The 19,990-nt window shown below is 35.8% G+C and overlaps 1 protein-coding gene across 1 annotated transcript in view; it reads left to right on the forward strand.

Moving 5' to 3' along the window:
- The window catches only part of LOC105486211 (N-deacetylase and N-sulfotransferase 4), a 291,093-nt gene extending 272,123 nt beyond the window's left edge, over positions 1-18,970 (forward strand). Inside the window, exons 11-14 of the mRNA XM_011748923.3 lie at positions 4,378-4,548; positions 10,235-10,344; positions 14,092-14,194; positions 16,532-18,970. Of these exons, the coding sequence (XP_011747225.2) occupies positions 4,378-4,548; positions 10,235-10,344; positions 14,092-14,194; positions 16,532-16,651 (504 nt within the window). The 3' untranslated portion in view covers positions 16,652-18,970. The remainder of the gene's footprint in view (positions 1-4,377; positions 4,549-10,234; positions 10,345-14,091; positions 14,195-16,531) is intronic.
- Positions 18,971-19,990: the final 1,020 nt, after the last annotated feature.

A 19,990-nucleotide genomic window follows, 5' to 3' on the forward strand; every position in this document is an offset into this window, starting at 1 on the left:
CAGTATACAGGAGGGGGTGGGGTGGGGTGGGTGGTGGGGACTAAAAAAGGGTAGATTATGATCATGGTGAATGAAACCCTTCATTATCAAAAGAACAGTAAAGTCACCTGACACTCTGGAAGAGGTCTGAGTTAGAGACAGATGTTTGTGAAGCAGAGGTATGAAGCCGTGGCCATGTAAATGGTGAAATCACCTAAGGAAAGAATTTAGAGATGAAAAGTGCAGAGCAGGATGAGGTGCCAAGAAAGATAAGAAAATATAGCCAAAATAGAAGAAAAAAATATTCAGGAGTGCAGTGGCACTGAATCGAAGGGAAGGGAGTACTGCTAGATGGAGGGGTGGCAACAATTCCAAAAACTGCTAAAAAATCAAACCATTAGGCAAAGCGAAAGATGTGGAGGGAAGTGGAGCCCTTACCAAAAGAGTAAAAAAGAGCAAAGCCAGATGGATTTTGGTGAAGAAAGAAGTAATTGGGGGTGAAGAAATAGAGGCAGCACTTGGAAAAGACTCCAAAAACGTGATTTTGAAGGGGTAAAACAGGACACTGGTTTATTACATAGAAGTAGAAGTGGAATTGAGAAAACATCGTCTGTGGTAGTGGTGATTTGATAAGTCATTTCCAAAGAAAAAGAGAGGTTAAAGGCCCAGAGGAGAAAATAGGTAACTAACTCTGTGAAGATACAGGAAAGAATGGCTATAGGAAATGGCTTAGATGGTGAGACCAGTGGCAGCCCTGCCTCCATTCCGAGTTCTTAACTTTTCTTGTGTTGGGATTCTTCCAGCTGTCTGATGGTTCCTACGAGTGTTTCAAAAATATATTTTAAAAGCATGAAACTAAATATATATACAAAATAAACTGCTATGTTAATGTGAAATACTTTTTCAATCAGTAACAAACTTTTTAATTAAATCATTATATGGTAAGTTCTAATGATGAGTCTAGTACTATAATAACTTTGAAATAGTAGTGACCATAAGCAACATTTTGATATATCTAAGACACCAGTAATGGGATATAAAATAACTGATTTTTATTGGTGATAAAATCGCAACCACAGTACAATAAATACTGTGGCTGTTGTCTACATTCATTCCATTCAGTAATTACTGAAAACAAAAAGCTTTTTGTTTGTTTGTTTTTGTTTTTGTTTTTTAATGGAGTCTGGCTCTATTGCCCAGGCTCGAGTGCAATGACGTGATCTTGGCTCACTGCAACCTCCCCCTTCCGGGTTCACGCCGTTCTCCTGCCTCAGCCTCCCAAGTAGCTGGGACTACGGCACCTGCCACCATGCCCGGCTAATTTTTTGTTTTTTTAGTAGAGACGGGTTTTCACCGTGTTTTGCCCAATCTCCTGACCTCGTGATCCGCCCGCCTCGGCCTCCTAAAGTGCTGGGATTGCAGGCATGAGCCACCGCGCCCTGCACAAAGAGTATTTTTGTCGTTTTTCTTTTTTTTCTTTTGCTGATCCAAATCCATAGACACACTGTATTCTATCAACAGGCCTATGTTTAAGAATCCCTGGGTTGAAACTTAAGGGGTAGAAGAGGGGAAGAATGTAGACACTGGTAAATCCAAAGGCCTGAGATAGAAAAATTGAAGTGACTATGATGGCCTCTCCTTCCTTTGATAAGCCTGGAATGAGTTAATCTGATGAAAAGACGGTGATAGTTTCAGGACATAGCAGTTTGAGAAGAGGAGAAAAAAGAGGATATGAAATCATCATACAGTGGTGGGATAAAGCTGATAACAGAAATGTGAATTTGCCTACAGCAATGATGGCCTAATACAAGTTGGTAATCTTGAAGTTATGATGGTGACACTGTATTATATACCAAAATCCCAACGTTGTGAGTGCATTTTGTGTATGCACAAATTGAGTGCATATACAAATTAATATCAAAGTAAAGGATACTAAAAGGGAATTTTTGAAGGGTGTAGTAGGATAACAAGTAATTTCATTTTTTTCCTTCTTTTTCTTGATTTTTCAAAATTTATTTAATAAAAAATGTATTACTGAAAACAAATACTGATGTATAGAAAAATGTGACATTGCAAACTGGAAGGCAAGTAGTTGGGATCTAAAACTTAGATTGGAAGCAAAATTTATAAACTACCATCAGAATTTATCTAATCCATGAGTCAGTATTTCCCACAAGGTACAAGAATTATGTCTTTCTCACTTTGTGAACACTCATTGCAAAGCAAGATAAACTTATTTTTTCAGTAGACCAAAAGCATTAAAATGTGAAGCCTTAAAGTTTTGAATTTAAACAACTGAGGAAAACGTCGAACATTTCGCTAGCATGGTCACCACTTAGAGCAGATTTAAGTGAATCTTTTTTTTCACATAGATTAAACCAGTTCAATAAAAGCGAATCTTTATGATGTGTGTGCCTCTCTGAGCTTGCTTTTTCAAATAAATTCTTTGAACATACATACAGGTTTGAAAGGAATTATTTTTTCTGATAATACTTTTTTATTGCTGTATTGCAGTGAGTAGGGCCCCACACTGCTCCACATTTCAAAATAATGTAGCCTATTACTTAGCTAGTTCCGTCTATTCAGTAAATACCATAAATCCAAAGCTCAGCAGGTATAATTCAGAAACTCCTACAAATGTCACCTGCCACTGTAATTTCTACCCCACATTTTTGTAATGGACCTCGCAGAGGAGCTATAGTGCTATTTTTCCATAAAATATGTCCCTTTGTGACTTCATGGTCATATTTTTATGCTAATCTACTTAGCTGCAGGAAATAAAGAAAAGTTGGTGCTAAACTGGCATAAGTCAATATAGAACAGATTAAGCACAGTTTCATATTATCACTGCTTAAGGTAGACATTTTAGCATTACTGTATTAAATATGTGTGTAGTGTGTTTCTTATTCTTTATTGAAATTATGTAATTTCTACACATTTTGTTAAAATGAGTTATATAATCTATATACTCAGCATAAGGTATACACATGTAAAAATATCAATAAATATACAACAGTGAGAGGACTTCAAAAGTGTGTGCCACTTATTAATTATTCTTTAACCATTCACCATTTCCTAATCATCTTTACTTTTCTAGTTATTTTTATTTCTAACTAGCACATAAGATCCATCACTCACACATAAGGCCAGCCATTACACAGTTATAAGCAGGGACCCGTATACTTCCACCTTTACCCTACGCTAGAATTTCTTCAAATTCACTTTCAGAAGTCTCACAACACTTATTCCCACACACCTCATCTACCTTCGCTCAAACTTACCTTAGATGATGAAGTCCTCTTAGTTTTCATCTGTGTTTGGTGTTTTGTTGTTGTTTTTTTTCTGATTCTCACAATCTTTCTCCTTACATTTTAGCTCAAAAGCTTCAACCATTGAAAACTCCTTTCATGCTGGAGTCAGAATTAATCACTTACTGATCTGGCTGTCACAGCAAGTAACTTCCACCTCTAATCAAATATGTCAGATATACAACTTTATTCCTATCTGTTGTCTCCCACACTAGATCTGATTTCTTTGAAGAGACTGGTTGTGTCTTATATCTTTTTATCTCCAGGATCTATTTCAGATCTTTGTTCTGGAAAGAAGCTTAAATAATGCTTGTTAAATTGTATTGACTGTTAAATTTATCTCTCACTGAGCTGGGCTGTCTCCTGTTTGACCAATGATAGTTTGATGTGACTCAGGATTTGATACTGAAAAGTAGAAGTGAAGCAGTATTCGTAAATTAGCAGGTTTAGGTAGAAACCCATGTGAGAGCAAACAGAAAGGACCTTGGGTGACATCAATATGAATATGACACCTAAACAAGCATGAGAAATGGACAGCAGCTTTCTCTGTACCCATAGCACCTGCTACACAGGGGTATTGGGAAAATGTGAGAATCTGAAGGAATGGCTGTAATGAAATGATGGCCCAAGAAACATGGATGACTACTCTTAAAAAGACTGTTTTTGCAAAATCTAATTTTTTCATCAGGCTTGATTTGTCTGGTCTCTGACATCTTCTCATTCTTAATAATATCCATGAAGAAAATCCTCACATCCTATCTCTGCCTTGCACCTAACCACTTTAGACGTATAACTACAAGTTTATGTGCAAAGCACTTGATATATAGTGAAGGCTTATACTTTAACTTACTTTAAAATAAGCAGTATGCCAATGGGTGTTCCAGTGTATGCAGTTGTCTTTCTATTTCATTTCGTTCATTTTTTTATTCTAAAATTAAGTATTTAATTTGTTATTTTTTGTGACGTAAAGGACACACACACACTTATACAAACACACCAAGCACACACATGCATGTGCTCACCTATACACATATGCATATCTACACAGGCATGGAAAAAACTAACTTTACAATTGACTTTCTTGTTAAAGCACCAACGATCACATGAAGATCCAGCTGCTCTGAGGTTCAATTTCTATGAAGTTATTTCAGCAGGACATTGGGCTCCATCTGACTTAAAAACTTTGCAGAGAAGATGCCTAGTACCTGGATGGTATGCAGTCCACATAGAAAGATGGCTAACTTACTTTGCTACTTCTCAGGTAATGTCCTGAAATTACTTTCTTCTGTTTATTTTATTATAATGTCCTGAAATTTTATATTTTATCATAATGTCCTGAAATTACTTTCTTGTGCTTATCATGATTGTGTTGCACTGACAAGCAGAAAATGTGAATGAACATTGCCACAGACGGTGATTTATAATCAGAGACAATTATAAGTAAGGAAGAAGTGTGCATTTTACATTTTTAATTTTATTAATACTATTAACATGATAAATATCTCTAAAACACATTCTTGCAATCTTCTTTTGAATAGTAGCTAGTCTCAGAGTGATAAGTTCTCCACAGGAGACATCATGTGATTTACAGGCAACAACTCTCAACTACCAGTACAACAGCCAGTTAGACAACAACTTTATGAAACACCACATGCAGATAACTACATGATGTTTGTTCTGTATGACCCTTATAAGGAAAGAAGGTCATTCACTAGGCTGCCAAATGGGGGGTGTTATAATGGCTACAGGAACATGAGATAGACCAAGAAATAAGGATTTGAAAAAAGGCATCCATATATTTTTTTTGTATTGATCTTTAAAAAAAAAACTTTTAAGTTCTGGGGTAGGTGTGCAGAATATGCAGGTTTGTTACATAAGTATACATGTGTCATGGTGGTTCGCTGCACCCATCAATCCGTCATCTACATTAGATGTTTCTCCTAATGCTATCCCTCGCCTTGCCGCACACCCCTGACAGGACACAGTGTGTGATGTTCCCCTCGCTGTGCCTATATGTTCTCATTGTTCAATTCCCACTTATAACTGAGAACATGTGGTATTTGGTTTTCTGTTCCAGTGTTAGTTTGCTGACAATGATGGTTTCCAGCTTCATCCATGTCCCTGCAAAGGACATGAACTCATCCTTTATTATGTCTGCATAGTATTCTATGGTATATATGTGCCATATTTCCTTTATCCAGTCTAAAATTGGTGGGCATGGGGCTGGTTCCAAGTCTTTTCTATTGTGAATAGTGCTGCAATGAACATACAGGTGCATGTGACTTTATATTAGAATGATTTATAATCTTTTAGGTATATACCCAGTAATGGGATTTCTGGGTCAAGTGCTAGCTCTGGCTCTAAATCCTTGAGGAATTGCCATACTGTCTTCCACAATGGTTGAACTAACTTATGCTCCACCAACAATGTAAAAGCGTTCCTATTTCTCCACATTCTCTCCAGCGTCTGTTATTTCCTGACTTTTTAATGATCACCATTCTAACTGGCATGAGATGGTATCTCATTGTGGTTTTGATTTGCATTTCTCTAATAAATAGTGATGATAAGCTTTTTTCCATGTTTGTTGATCGCATAAATGTCTTCTTTTGAGAAGTGTCTGTTCATATCCTTTGCCACTTCTTGATGAGATTGTGTTTTTCTTGTAAATTTGTTTAAGTTCCTTGTGGATTCTGGATATTAGCCCTTTGTCAGATGGATAGATTGCAAAAATTTTCTCCCATTCTGTAGGTTGCCTGTTCACTCTGACGATAGTTTCTTTTGCTGCGCAGAAGCTCTTTAGTTTAATTAGATCCCATTTGTTAATTTTGGCTTTTGTTGCCGTTGCTTTGGGTGTTTTAGTCATGAAGTCTTTGCCCATTCCTATGTCCTGAGTGGCATTGCCTAGGTTTTCTTCTAGGATTTTCATGGTTTTAGGTCTTACACATAAATCTTTAATCCATCTTGAGTTAATTTTTGTAGAAAGTGTAAGGAAGGGGTCCAGTTTCAATTTTTTGCATATGGCTAGCCAGTTTCCCCAACACCATTTATTAAATAGGGAATCCTTTCCTCATTGCTTGTTTTTGTCAGGTTTGTCAAAGATCAGATGGTTGTAGATGTGTGGTGTTATTTCTGAGGCCTCTGTTCTGTTTCATTGGTCCGTATATCTGTTTTGGTACCAGTACCATGTTTGTTTGGTTACTGTAGCCTTGTAGTATAGTTTGAAGTCAGGTAGCATGATGCCTTCAGCTTTGTTCTTTTTGCTTAGGATTGTCTTGGCTATACGGGTTCTTTTTTGGTTCCATATGAAACATCAACATCAACATAAAGTACTCCTACACAAAACCCCATCCAAAGGTTGTCAGCCCCAAAGATCAAAGGTAGATAAATTCATGAAGATGAGGAAAAACCAGTAAAAAATGATGAAAATTTCAAAAAACAGAGTGCCTCTTCTCCTCCAAATGATTGCAGCTCCTCTCCAGCAAGGGCACAAAACTGGACACAGAATGAGATTGATGAATTGACAGAAATAGGCTTCAGAAGGTGGGTAATAACAAACTCCTATCAGCTAAAGGAACATGTTGTAACCCAATGCAAGGAAGTTAAGAACTTGATAAATATTACAGGAACTGCTAACTAGAATAACCAGTTTGGAGAGGAACCTAAATGGCCTAATCGAGCTGAAAAAATGCAGCATGAGAACTTTGTGAAGCATACACAAGTATCAATAGCTGAATCAATCAAGCAGAATAAAAGCTATCAGAGATTGAAGATCAACTTACGGAAATAAGGTGTGAGGACAAGATTAGAGAACAAAGAATAAAAAGGAATGAAAGAAGCCCCCAAGAAATGTGGGACTATGTGAAAAGACCAAATCTACAACTGATTGGTGTACTTGAATGTGACAGGAAGAATGGAACCAAGTTGGAAAACACAATTCAGGATATTATCCAAGAGAACTTCCCCTACCTAGCAAGACAGGCCAACATTCAAATTCAGGAAATACAGAGATCATCACTAAGATACTCCATGAGAAGACCAACCTTAAGACACATAGTCGTCAGATTCTCCAAGGTTGAAATGAAGAAAAAAATGTTAAGGGCATCCAGAGAGAAAGGTCAGGTTACCTACAAAGGGAAGCCCATCAGACTAACAGCAGATCTCTGCAGAAACCCTATAAGCCAGAAGAGAGTGGGGACCAATATTCAACATCCTTAAAGAAAAGAATTTTCAAACAGAAAAAATAATTTCATATTCAGCCACACTAAGTTTCATAAGCAAAAGAGAAATAAAATTATTTAATGAGAAGCAAATACTGAGGGATTTTGTCATCACCAGGCCTGCCTTACAAGAGCTCCTGATGGAAGCACTCAATATGGAAAGGAAAAACCTGCACCAGCCCTGCAAAAACACATCAAAATATAAAGACCAATGACACTATGAAGAAACTGTATTAACTAATGTACAAAATAACCAGCTAGCATCATGATAACGGATTCAAATTCACACATAACAATATTAACCTTAAATGTAAATGGGCTAAATGCCCCAATTCAAAGACACAGATTGACAAATTGGATAAATAGTCAAGGCTCATTGGTGTGCTGTATTCAGGAGACCCATCTCACATGCAAAGACACACATAGGCTTAAAATAAAATAATGGAGGAATATTTACAAAATAAATGGAAAGCCAAAAAAAGAAAAAGAAAAATGCAGAGGTTGCAATCCTAGTCTCTGATAAAACAGACTTTAAACCATCAAAGATCCAAAAAGACAAAGAAGGACATTACATAATGGTAAAGGGATCAACACAACAAGAAGAGCTAACTGTCCTAAATATATATGCACCAAATACAGGTGCACCCAGATTCATATAACAAGTGCTTAGAGACCTACAGGACATTCAGACTCCCACAAAATAATGGTGGTTGACTTTAACACTGCACCATCAATATTAGACAGAACAATGAGACAGAAAATTAACAAGGATATCCAGGAATTGAACTCAGCTCTGGATTAAGTGGACCTAATAGACATCTACAGAACTCTCCACTCCAAATCAACAGAATATACATTCTTCTCCGCACCATATAGCATGTATTCTAAAATTGACGACATAATTGGAAGTAAAACTCTCCTCAGCAAGTGCGAAAGAATGGAAATCATAACAAACAGTCTCTCAGACTACAGTGCAATCAAATTACAACTCAAGATTAAGAAACTCACTCAAAACCGCACAACTATGTGGAAACTGAACAACCTACTCCTGGATGACTACTGGATAAATAACAAAATTAAGGCAGAAATAAAGAAATTCTTTGAAACAAATGAGAATAAAGAGACAACATACCAGAATCACTGGTACACAGGTAAAGCAGTGTTAAGAGGGAAATTTATACCACTAAATGACAACAACAGAAAGCTGGAAAGATCTAAAATCAACACTCTAACATCATAGTTAAAAGAACTAAAGAAGCAAGAGCAAACAAATTCAAAAGCTAGCAGAAGACAAGAAATAAGTAAAATTAGAAAATTAGAGCAGAACTGAAGGAGGTAGAGACACGAAAAACCCTTCAAAAAATCCATGAATCCAAGAGCTGGTTTTTTGAAAAGATTAAGAAAATATATGGACCACTAGCTAGACTAATGAAGAAGAAAAGAGAGAAGAATCAAATAGACACAATAAAAAATGATAAAGGGGATATTACCATTGATCCCACAGAAATACAACTATCATCAGAGAATACTATAAATGCCTCTGTGCAAAGAAACTAGAAAATCTAGAAGAAATGGATAAATTCCTGGACACATACACCTTCCCAAGACTAAACCAGGAAGAAGTCAAATTCCTGAGTAGACCAATAACAAGTTCTAAAATTGAGGCAGTAATTAATAGCCTACCACCAAAAATACCAAAAACAAAAAAACAAAAGACAGGATCAGACTGCTTCACAGCTGAATTCTACCAGAGGTACAAGGAGGGACTCCTCCCTAACTCATTTTATAAGGCCAGCATCATCCTGATATCAAAACCTGGCAGAGACATAATGAAAAAAGCATAATTTTACATTCTGTCTTCCAGCTCAGGGTAAGTTGAAATGCTAGTAGCTGGGCCTTACCATTGACCTTTTTCCAGTATTCTTTTTTCTTGGAGACGGAGTCTCGCTCCATCACCCAGGCTGGAGTGCAGTGGCGCGATCTTGGCTCACTGCAACCTTGGCCTCCTGGGTTCAAGCAATTCTCCTGTCTCAGCCTCCCAAGTAGCTGGGATAACAGGTGTCTGCCACCACACCTGGCTAATTTTTGTATTTTTAATGGAGATGGGGTTTCACCTTGTTGGTCAGGCTGGTCTCGAACTCCTGACCTCAAGTGATCCACTCGCCTGGGCCTCCCAAAGTGCTGGGATTACCAGTGTGAGCCACTGTGCCTGGTCTTTTCCAGTATTCCTTTGACAATTATGATATTCTAGGGCAGTGATCCAATGATCAGTAAGGCAGGGACCAACATTTCCCTCCTCCCTCTGTCTTGTTTTTTTAAGATTAGATGAGTGATTTTCATTTGGATGACCACTATTTCTGAGCCCTAAGCTCCAGGGTTACTAATAGGAATTTGGTAGGCTGGATGATTATCTGATCACACAACAAATGGAAAATTATGTTTCTACTGAAGTACTAAATCAAGAAAGTGTCTATGTTTACTTCTGATTTACAAAAAGCAAGTTAAGGGCTATAACTTGATAATTCACAAGAAATGATGCCTATGGCAAACTTTATTGTTTATGTGGAAAGATGGAAGAATAATAAACATTCAAATGTATTCTAAGTAGGGCATATTTGCTTCCCATCCACACTGATCTAATTTATGAATGCCACACCAGGTAAAGGAAGGCATCACAGTCTATTCAATTTAATTTTGTTCTTCAGAAAGTGATTATTTCTGACTTTACAGTTGCTAATTATTGATGGACAGCAGCTGAGATCTGACCCAGCTACTGTGATGGATGAAGTCCAGAAGTTTCTGGGAGTTACACCTCATTATAATTACTCTGAAGCACTAACGTGAGTCTATTGTCATGCTTGATTTCATTTCTATTATTTGCCATCATAAATTATCACTGGTAGGTGTATATATAACATCATTAATACTAGCTGGAATTTATACATCCTATGCTACCTACAAGCAATCAAAGGAATCTCCTCATCAATCATGCAGTGTTTCTCTTTTATTTATTTATTTATTTATTTATTTTTAAATTTTTTTTTTTTTTTTTTTTTTTTTTTTGAGACGGAGTCTCGCTCTGTCACCCAGGCTGGAGTGCGGTGGAGTGATCTTGGCTCACTGCAAACTCCGCCTCCCGGGTTCACGCCATTCTCCTGCCTCAGCCTCCCGAGTAACTGGGACTACAGGCGGGCGCCACCATGCCCGGCTAATTTTTTGTATTTTTAGTAGAGATGGAGTTTCACCGTGTTAGCCAGGATGGTCTTGATCTCCTGACCTCGTGATCCACCCACCTCGGCCTCCCAAAGTGCTGGGATTACAGGCGTGAGCCACCACACCCGGCCATGTAGTGTTTCTCTTTTAAATACCAGAGATACTTTATTTTATAAAGTATATTTTATATTATTGTAAATTCTTCTTTTTGTGAGTTTTCCCTGCACCAGTTTGATTAAGTAAATTTTTTACTTGCCTACCTGTGCAGAAAGTGTCCTAGAAATTTAGGTTACAAAGGTGAAAATGATATTGTCTCCTTTTTCACATAATTTACAGTTTAGAAATGAAATGCAATATTTAGGGCAGAATTGGGAAATGAGTATATTCGTGTTTTATTCTGTATTTATTGAATTATTTATAACCAAATATAATCATGTATACTGTTCCAGCTATTTATTGTTGCATGACAAACCATCCCAAAGCCTAGTGGCTTATAATGACCATTATTTTATTATGCTCATGGAATCTGTGGGTAGGAATTAGACAGGATACAGAAGGATGGCTTGTCTTTGCTCATGATGTTTAGAGCCACAGCCTGGAAGACTTGAATATCTGACTTTGACTCAGATGACTGGGACCTGAAATCATCTGGAGTCTCCTTCACTCACATCTCTGAATCCTGGACTGGCATGGCTCAAAGGCTGAGATCAGTGGGTTGGTGACTGTCCATGAGGCCTCCTGGATGACTTGGCTTCCTCACACTGTGGTGGCTGTGTTCCAAGAGGGAGCAATAAGTCAAGGGAGCATGTGGTCCAAGACAGCCAAGTCCTTCTCTAACCTAGACCTGCAAGTCACACAGTTTAACTTAGGCTATATTCTACTTGTTATAATAGTCAGTAAAGCCAGTCTAAATCCAAGGGGAGAAAAACAAGACAGCACCTCTTGATGGGGTGGGGCAACATCACCAGTGGGAAAGAATGTGGGATGGGAGATATGATTGCTATCATCTTGGGAAAATAAAACCATATATGTTTATAATTAAAAATGGGGAGAAATGTAAAAGAAGAAAAATGACAAACAAAAACAAGCAGCCAAAAGACACCTTAAAAGAGATTATACTTTACTCATAAAAGCCTCTCCCACAAAGTCTGATACACAACCTGTTAAATTTTAGATAAAATTCTAACAAGTGCAATTGTATAATTTCCCATTTCACAGCAGATTAGAATCAGCAATTAGACAATTAGAGAGGCTAACAGAGGAACAGGAAAAGCAGTAATAAGATTGGGTTGTTCCTTATCCACTAAAACAACCTTAATGAAGTTTTTACCTACACATGGAAATAACAACAACACAAGGCATATTCATGTTAATTAAGTAAACAAAGCTTCCTATAATATGTTTGTATTAATAGTTACTGATGTTGGCCTTTTTTCCCTGCCTCTCAGCAGTAGTTGAGGTAATGTTTCTATCCTGTTTATGACAAATAATTGCTTATGGCTCAATAAACCTGTAAAATTACACTTTTGAAGGAGAGATTACAAACAAGTACAAAATATATGGTTTTAATATGTCTCACACATCACAAAAAGTAATAACCATAGAATAAAAAAACTCAAACCACAACCAACTCATGTGCTAAAAGTTGCCTAACAGTTATATTGAGGAAGATTTTGCATGTTAATTTCACAATTTCATGCCTACTAAAGTAAAACCATAAAGCAATGAATTGATGTAACTTAGAGAGGATAAATGTCCTTTGTTAGACGTAAGGCATATGAAGTTGCCAATGCAATAAATGAAACCAGTACAGCAAAATCATGTAGATTCAAGGTTATGACAACCCTATCTAAGAAAAAAAATGACTTTCAGTATTCTGGATGGCTCTCCTTTCTCTGATTGTATTAAGCTGTGCCTCACAACAGCTACTGTGGAAAACAAGGAGAGACCACGGCCCATCCTGAGACCAAGGCCCTACCTGAGAGCAAAGGAGATGCTCTCAGCATGTGTATAAATATGTTGGCTTTGCTGCCAGGGTTGTATTTTACCTTAATGCAGTTAACTATTCTCATCCTGAGGCAGAAAACAATGTTTAGGGGCACTGTTATGCCAACTTCCTCATCTCATTTTATACAGCACGCTGAATTGTCTTTCCTCTTGGGAAATTAATGAAAACAGGAGAAAGGACTGTGATAGGCAGAGAGCAGATTGAAAAGTCCAGGTTGGAAATGACTCTGTCTTTCTTTTATCCATTTAACTAGTGATGTATTTAATTTTAATTTACAACATGTACTAGGACAACTTGGACTGCAAGGTTCAGGTCTCCAATAATAGGTTGGGCAGGGAACTGTGAAGAAAACTTCCCTCTCCCCCTAAATGAATTCACATATGTGCAGAAGCAAATTGCAGGTGCACCGGTATTATAGGAATGGGCCCAGGGCAACAAAATATTCTGCAACTAATTAACTTTACATCCCAGTCAATTATGCTTCATCCTTCTAAAACATCTGCTGAGCAACAAAAACGCAAACCTTTTCGATGTTTTATGCATGCAGCAAGTCCCGTAGTAATGAACTTAAAATTTCCCTTCTTATTTGGTTCATTCTTCCGTTTTTCCTCTCCTGTTAGTCCTAAACAAAAATTCTTATATATTTGACTTTTAAAAAAGGATTAGGCCACACATCCTTTCTTTTGTAACTCAGTGCAGCTATGGGAGCAAAACAGCATTAGTTTTCTTTAAGAATATGGGTACCTGAATTATCTAACAGAGTATCTGCGTTCAACAAGAGAAACAAGAGGTTGTCTAATCTTCCACTTTATTTTTACACTTCTAATTTGTTTTTTGAAAAGTGTAAGCATTTTGAACTATAAAAAAATGCAATATTTTCTGAATTGAAAGCTTTAATTCACATTTATATTCACAGAACTATACCTACATTACATTCTACCCCTTTAATGTATACCAGTGAATGATTTCAAATAAATCTGTTAACATATCTTTGAAATCACCTCCATAAGTAAATAAAGTATCCTAAAGTTCATTTATATATGGGCTGTAATTTTAGCTATTGGTCTTTGATCTTTTATGGATTCATAGGTAAGCTAAGGAACTTGTTAAAAATTTAATGTAAAATTAAACTAAGGATCTATTTCTTTTTTTCATTAGAGTATAGTTACTTAAAATGCATCATAATATATAGCTTCTTTCATCTCAGTTTAGCCTCTCTCAAATCAGCTAAATAAATATCTGGAAAAATGAATTAAATTAAATCAATGGGCATACAAAAATACATTTCCTTTATTCAATTGGTGAGGCTGTCTCACTGAAAATTCTGCACACAATTTGTAATCATTATATGTTTTATGTATTGTAGGTTTGATCCCCAAAAGGGTTTTTGGTGTCAATTACTGGAAGGAGGAAAGACAAAATGCCTTGGAAAAAGCAAAGGACGAAAATATCCACCTATGGATCCAGAGGTAATATTTTCTTAATCTTTGAATTACTCTAGCAAAAATATTTGCAAACAGCTATTTCAAAACTAGTAACAAGAAATTTGCTTCCTTTCTTTCTCTGCTCTTTCTTTGCAATTAATAATTGTATATACTTAGAGGATGATAGAGATCATTGATACATAGATAATAGATAGATAGATAGATAGATAGATAGATAGATATAGATTGATAGATAGGTATTAAGGATTAATATACATTCCTAGAAATTCTTTGCTGTTTGAATGCAATTCAAACATAAATATTTACTAAAAAGTGACTCATTTCCAAATGTAAAGCACTTAGTTTACTAAACAAGTGATTTTGGATAAAATATTAAAGCATCATTATTATATATTCAATACAGATATTCAAGGCCTACATCACAGGTGGAACTGGACTAAGCAATGGAAAGAATACAAAGACAAAACAGTTATGAACCCAGATTTATTACAGGATAAATAAATTAGTTATATCCACTGATTTGTAATAGGGACATAAAAATATAAAACAATGACAAACGAAACCAGAAAATGGCAGGAAAATATTTCAATAGAAGTGAGGATGTGAGAAGAAATGCCTTATCTTGTAGAACAGGCTTGGAAAACCAGTCAGCAATTGGCTCAGCCAGGTATCATACATATTTCTCTTACGGCAAGGTGGGCAAAGGGCGATGCAGATGATTCATGGGTTACTATGGAAATAGATGTACCAGAAGGTCCTTAAGCTACATTTTTGAACTCAATAATTTCAAAAGGGTTTCAGAAATCACTTTAATCTACCAAGAAATAAATGTAATGTTCCCACTACTACTATAAACATCTTATCCGAAATGTGAAGTGTTTACAATCTGGTTTAAGGGAAGAAACATAATGAAATACCTGGTGAATGGTCCAAGATGAAATGTAGTTGTCTTAAATCCATTTTCACAGTATACACAAAAGTTGCTAAGGGAGTTTTATGTGGAAAAAGACCATTTGTGTTAAAATATTGAGGAGGGATTAAGAGAGATGGTGCAACTTGGACCAAACGGAAAACAATGAAGGAGCCATTGTTACCTATGCCAGCAACAGAAAAAGTGTTCATCTCTAATTTTATCAAACAGATGGAACGCTGCCAGTTGGGCTATAATATGAGATAAATGACACCCGGGAAGAAAGTCCAATTACAAATGTCCTGTTTTCCAGAAATCTGTGTAGATGAAAGATAACTATAGAACTAAAACCATTCATATGTTTTATATTTTTTTAGCATTTCTCTAATAATGGCCCATCTCTGCAACATGATTAGAAACATGAGCATTGTAAAAAGGATCAGGTTTCAGAGACCTTATAATATTTTGGAAGCCCAAAGCTCTTAGTGACTAAAAAAATATATTTCAGCTCTGAGTAAATGTATAAAAATTGTGCATAATATTGCAAGTTATTGTTTGTAATAGTGAATTTTAGTTTTTATGATTATGCTCACATTTAATTTTTATATTATGAGCCAATTTTCAAAAAATGTATGTCAGTTTATCTATCTTACTTCTATAAATTTCATTCCTCATGCGGTCCTTATCTCATTTATCTCTAGTATTATACTCCTGTCATCGTTTTTTCTTTCTGTGTAGACTTCATATATCCCACAATGAATATGTGCTGTAATGACAGATAAGCCGCATAAGATACACCTGGTCCTGTTTCTATTTTGTAGCCACACATTCGCCAAATATTTTCAAAGGGTAAAAATAACTGATATTTGAGGAAAAATACAAGAAATATAATATGTTGTAGACACATATATTGTAGTAGATATATTCCTTAAGAAATATAGATTACAGGCCGGGCGCGGTGGCTCAAGCCTGTAATCCCAGCACTTTGGGAGGCCGAGACGGGCGGATCACGAGGTCAAGAGATCGAGACCATCCTGGCTAACACTGTGAAACCCCGTCTCTACTAAGAAATACAAAAAACGGCCGGGCGCGGTGGCTCACGCCTGTAATCCCAGCACTTTGGGAGGCCGAGGCGGGCGGATCACAAGGTCAGGAGATCGAGACCACGGTGAAACCCTGTCTCTACTAAAAAAAATACAAAAAATTAGCCGGGCGCGGTTGTGGGCGCCTGTAGTCCCAGCTACTCGGGAGGCTGAGGCAGGAGAATGGCGTGAACCCGGGAGGCGGAGCTTGCAGTGAGCTGAGATCCGGCCACTGCACTCCAGCCTGGGCGACAGAGCAAGACTCCGTCTCAAAAAAAAAAAAAAAAAAAAAAAAAAAGAAATATAGATTACAAAATCCTGTTTGATGAAACGAAGAGCTTTTTTCAAGTTCTTTTTTTTTCTTTCCAGTCTAGAACTTTCCTCTCTAATTACTACCGAGATCATAACGTGGAACTATCCAAACTGCTACACAGACTGGGACAGCCTCTGCCATCATGGCTGAGACAGGAACTGCAGAAAGTGAGATAGCACTGGAGACAAGAACCAAGCCTCTCAAGATACTTTTAGTGTTAAAAAAAAAAAAAAAAAAAAAATCCACAACCTTTATTCTTAAGCACTTGTGATTGTCAACAAAGAACTGTGTGAATAAATTTCCTTCAGCCTTTTTCATAAAATGAAAACTGTTATATATGCACGCATTGACAATTACTAGCATCAGTCCCTGTGTAAGCTTCTGGGAGATAATGTGGGGGTTTGTGGCATTATCCAGTTTCTAGTGTATAGATCATAGCACAGCCCAGTTCCTATGTTAAGCATAAGGTTTCAGATGCTCTATATACGCCTGATAATCTGGATTATATACAAGTGACCAGTTAAAACGTTAAGGAAAAAATGAGTGAGGTATCTGTAAATGAGGTTAGTCGTAACTCAGTATTTGAAGTAAGGGCTAACATTTTCCCCTTGGGAACTTAAAAACAATTTTGCTTTTATTATGAGAAGGAATTATGTGACCCCATACTCTTATTGTGAGTAATTATTCTTTATTATATCTGCCCACATATTTTCTTTCTGCAGTGACTCCTCTCTATTAATTTCTTGACTTAGAGCTTCCCATGTGTTTTATTTTCCTCCTGTAAGAGGAGACTGTCTGAGAGCTTCCATATTCACTGATATTATTTTATCTTCCATATTCACTGATATTATTTTATCTGGCAGCACATGTCTTTCCAATTGAATTTGTCATTATGATTCCAGCAAAATCTGTTAAAGTTTTTGGGGAAAAAGAAGAGTATGAAGCTGCATAATACCACTATTAAGTCTAAGGCCATCTCTAAGTGGGTCCAGAAACTTACCATACTAATAATCTAGATATTTCCACCTTGACAATGATATAGTATTTATATATTTTTCACTATCTGAGGTAGAAATAAAGCTTTATTGATAAAATATGGAATGAAAACACCAAGGTGTGTTTGCATATATAGTGAGGCAGTGTGCCTTCTACATAGTATATGTCAATCTTTTTAAAGCATGAATTTTTTCATATATGCCAGTACATCTACTATTGTAGAAGATTATGTTTTTAATGCCTATTAAAAAATAAGTATAATCCAAATCTTACCTCTTCAAACATCACTTATTCTCTAACCTAAACCCAATTTCTCAGCTACACCACCCAAATATTAATTTCTGGAGAAGTAATGTTCTTTCTGTCTTAGAGTTATAGGTTATTTTCTTATTTGGAGGTTATTGTAAGGCTAGTTGCATTTTTATCTCATTTGTCAATGATGGTATATTGATATTTTGTTAAACTTTTCAGTAATACATGAAGGTAAAATTTCAACAGAACAGTAAATCAAACTGACTTTGGTAACATTACCCAACAACCTCTGCTTCCTCCAGAGTAATTTTTCTGTTGGCTGTAGATAATACTACTTTTTCTTGTAATTTGAGAAATTATGCTTGCAATAATATAATAGCAAATCAAAGATCTGTATTTTTCTGTATGTTGTTTGTTGTTGATTTTTAAGCAAACACATCAAATTTATGTGTCCTAATTGGGGTAGTCAGCATCCAACTTTACATTTATACTTCATTAAGATTGTTTGTTTTCCTGTTGTTTCTCAGCGAAAGGATCTTGACCCTCTTCAAAACATGTAAGGCTTTTCATGGATATGAATGTCAATCACATATACTTTTGTTGTTCCTCTCTGTTAACTGTGAGGCTCAATTCTCCACCTTATTATTGCGTAAGTGAGTGTGTGCTTCACAGCATTTTATTATGCACACTAAAATCACAGTAACTGCATGTAGAGCTCTAACCTTTGATTGATTTATTCATTAGTTTCCTCCAATGTATAATTATTTCTTTTTAAAAATAGAGATTAACTTTTTTTCAAGTGGAATAAAAGTAATATTTATAGAACAAAGGGAAACTTTTTTACATCTCAAGTACCATCTATGTAACTCAAGGTTCTCCCACCCATCACCTGGCATTTAAAAGTGTAACTCATTTTATGCCATTTTCATTGTTTTCTAAATAATGTATACAATATCAGTTAGCTGTCTACAGATATCTGGGAGCAAAATTTTCCCCAAACTCAACTAGTCTTTTCAGTTTGGTTACTTTAATCAGTGTGAACATATTTCTCATGAAGGTTGATAGTGAAGACAACAAAATAAATTTTAATTATATAATTTATCTTCATCTTACTATAAACTACTAGGAGGAGCTCTGGGCTGTGAGATTATAGTTAATCAGGAAAAATTTAATATTTAAGAATATCTTGCTGTTTTTTCCCAATTTTTACCCACTGGCTATTTTAGAATTATTGACTCAAGATTTTAATACATGTAATTATTTAAAATGTTAAATAAATTTGATCTCATGGTCTTAAATAATATATGTTTTAGTAGTCATGAAATTTATTTAAGCTATCTATAAATAAAAAAGTAATTACAATGAAGTTACAGAAATGGAGAATTTTAGTTCTTAGGCTAAATTCAGGCTGTTTGTTTAAACTTTCTTTTAATTTCTACCAATGAATATAAGGCATCACAAACTGTAGGCAAAGCAATTAAGTAGAGTAGTATATTAATCTCTCAAATAAGGTGTCAAACTAACTTTCAGTGTTATCTATTCAATAGTCAGTATAAATACAGAGACGGGGTCTTGACAAAAGCCACAATAAAAACAGCATGGTGGGCCATAAAGCAAAAGAAGTTTCTCAATAAATATTTCTGAAAAGGGATAGATACCTCATCGCTGTGAAATAACAACACCTTAGAATCCTATATGTTCTCTTCACCACTTTAAATGACATACTTTCTTTAAAAATTCTAAAGCAAGCTAGTTTCTCTCCTTTCTTTTTTTATAATCCAGTTGCCTAATTCACAGATATAATTACTGATGACCTCACATTGATAAAGGCAAAAACAATATTTGATTATTGTCTTTATCAAAATGTGTATGCATATCAAGTAACAGTCTCCAAAAATTATATTACAAAACTGATCCCAAACCAAATTTTGTTTGTATTTAACAATGGCCCAATGAGAATTAAATAAACAACAAGAAAGAATGCTAGTGAGAAAAAATTATACTCTTTTTATCACATTTTTTCTAGAAAAATAGCTTTTAGTCCAATACAAGATTTTGTAGCTCTCGATTTTAACAAACCCATCCATTGACCCTGTGTAGTTTTTGTTGTTCTGTCTCACTATTTTAATATAATGTGACACACTTACCATGAGAACTGCTTTATTTTTAATTACAGACAACACAAAACATGTATAGGAGGAAAGATATCTTAAAAGCTCAGTTTCTGGTGGCTAGAAAACATAATTGTTTTGTTTATTGAAGTACCT

The sequence above is a fragment of the Macaca nemestrina genome, chromosome 3 (genome assembly GCF_043159975.1).
Source record: "Macaca nemestrina isolate mMacNem1 chromosome 3, mMacNem.hap1, whole genome shotgun sequence".
NCBI classification, from domain to species: domain Eukaryota; kingdom Metazoa; phylum Chordata; class Mammalia; order Primates; family Cercopithecidae; genus Macaca; species Macaca nemestrina.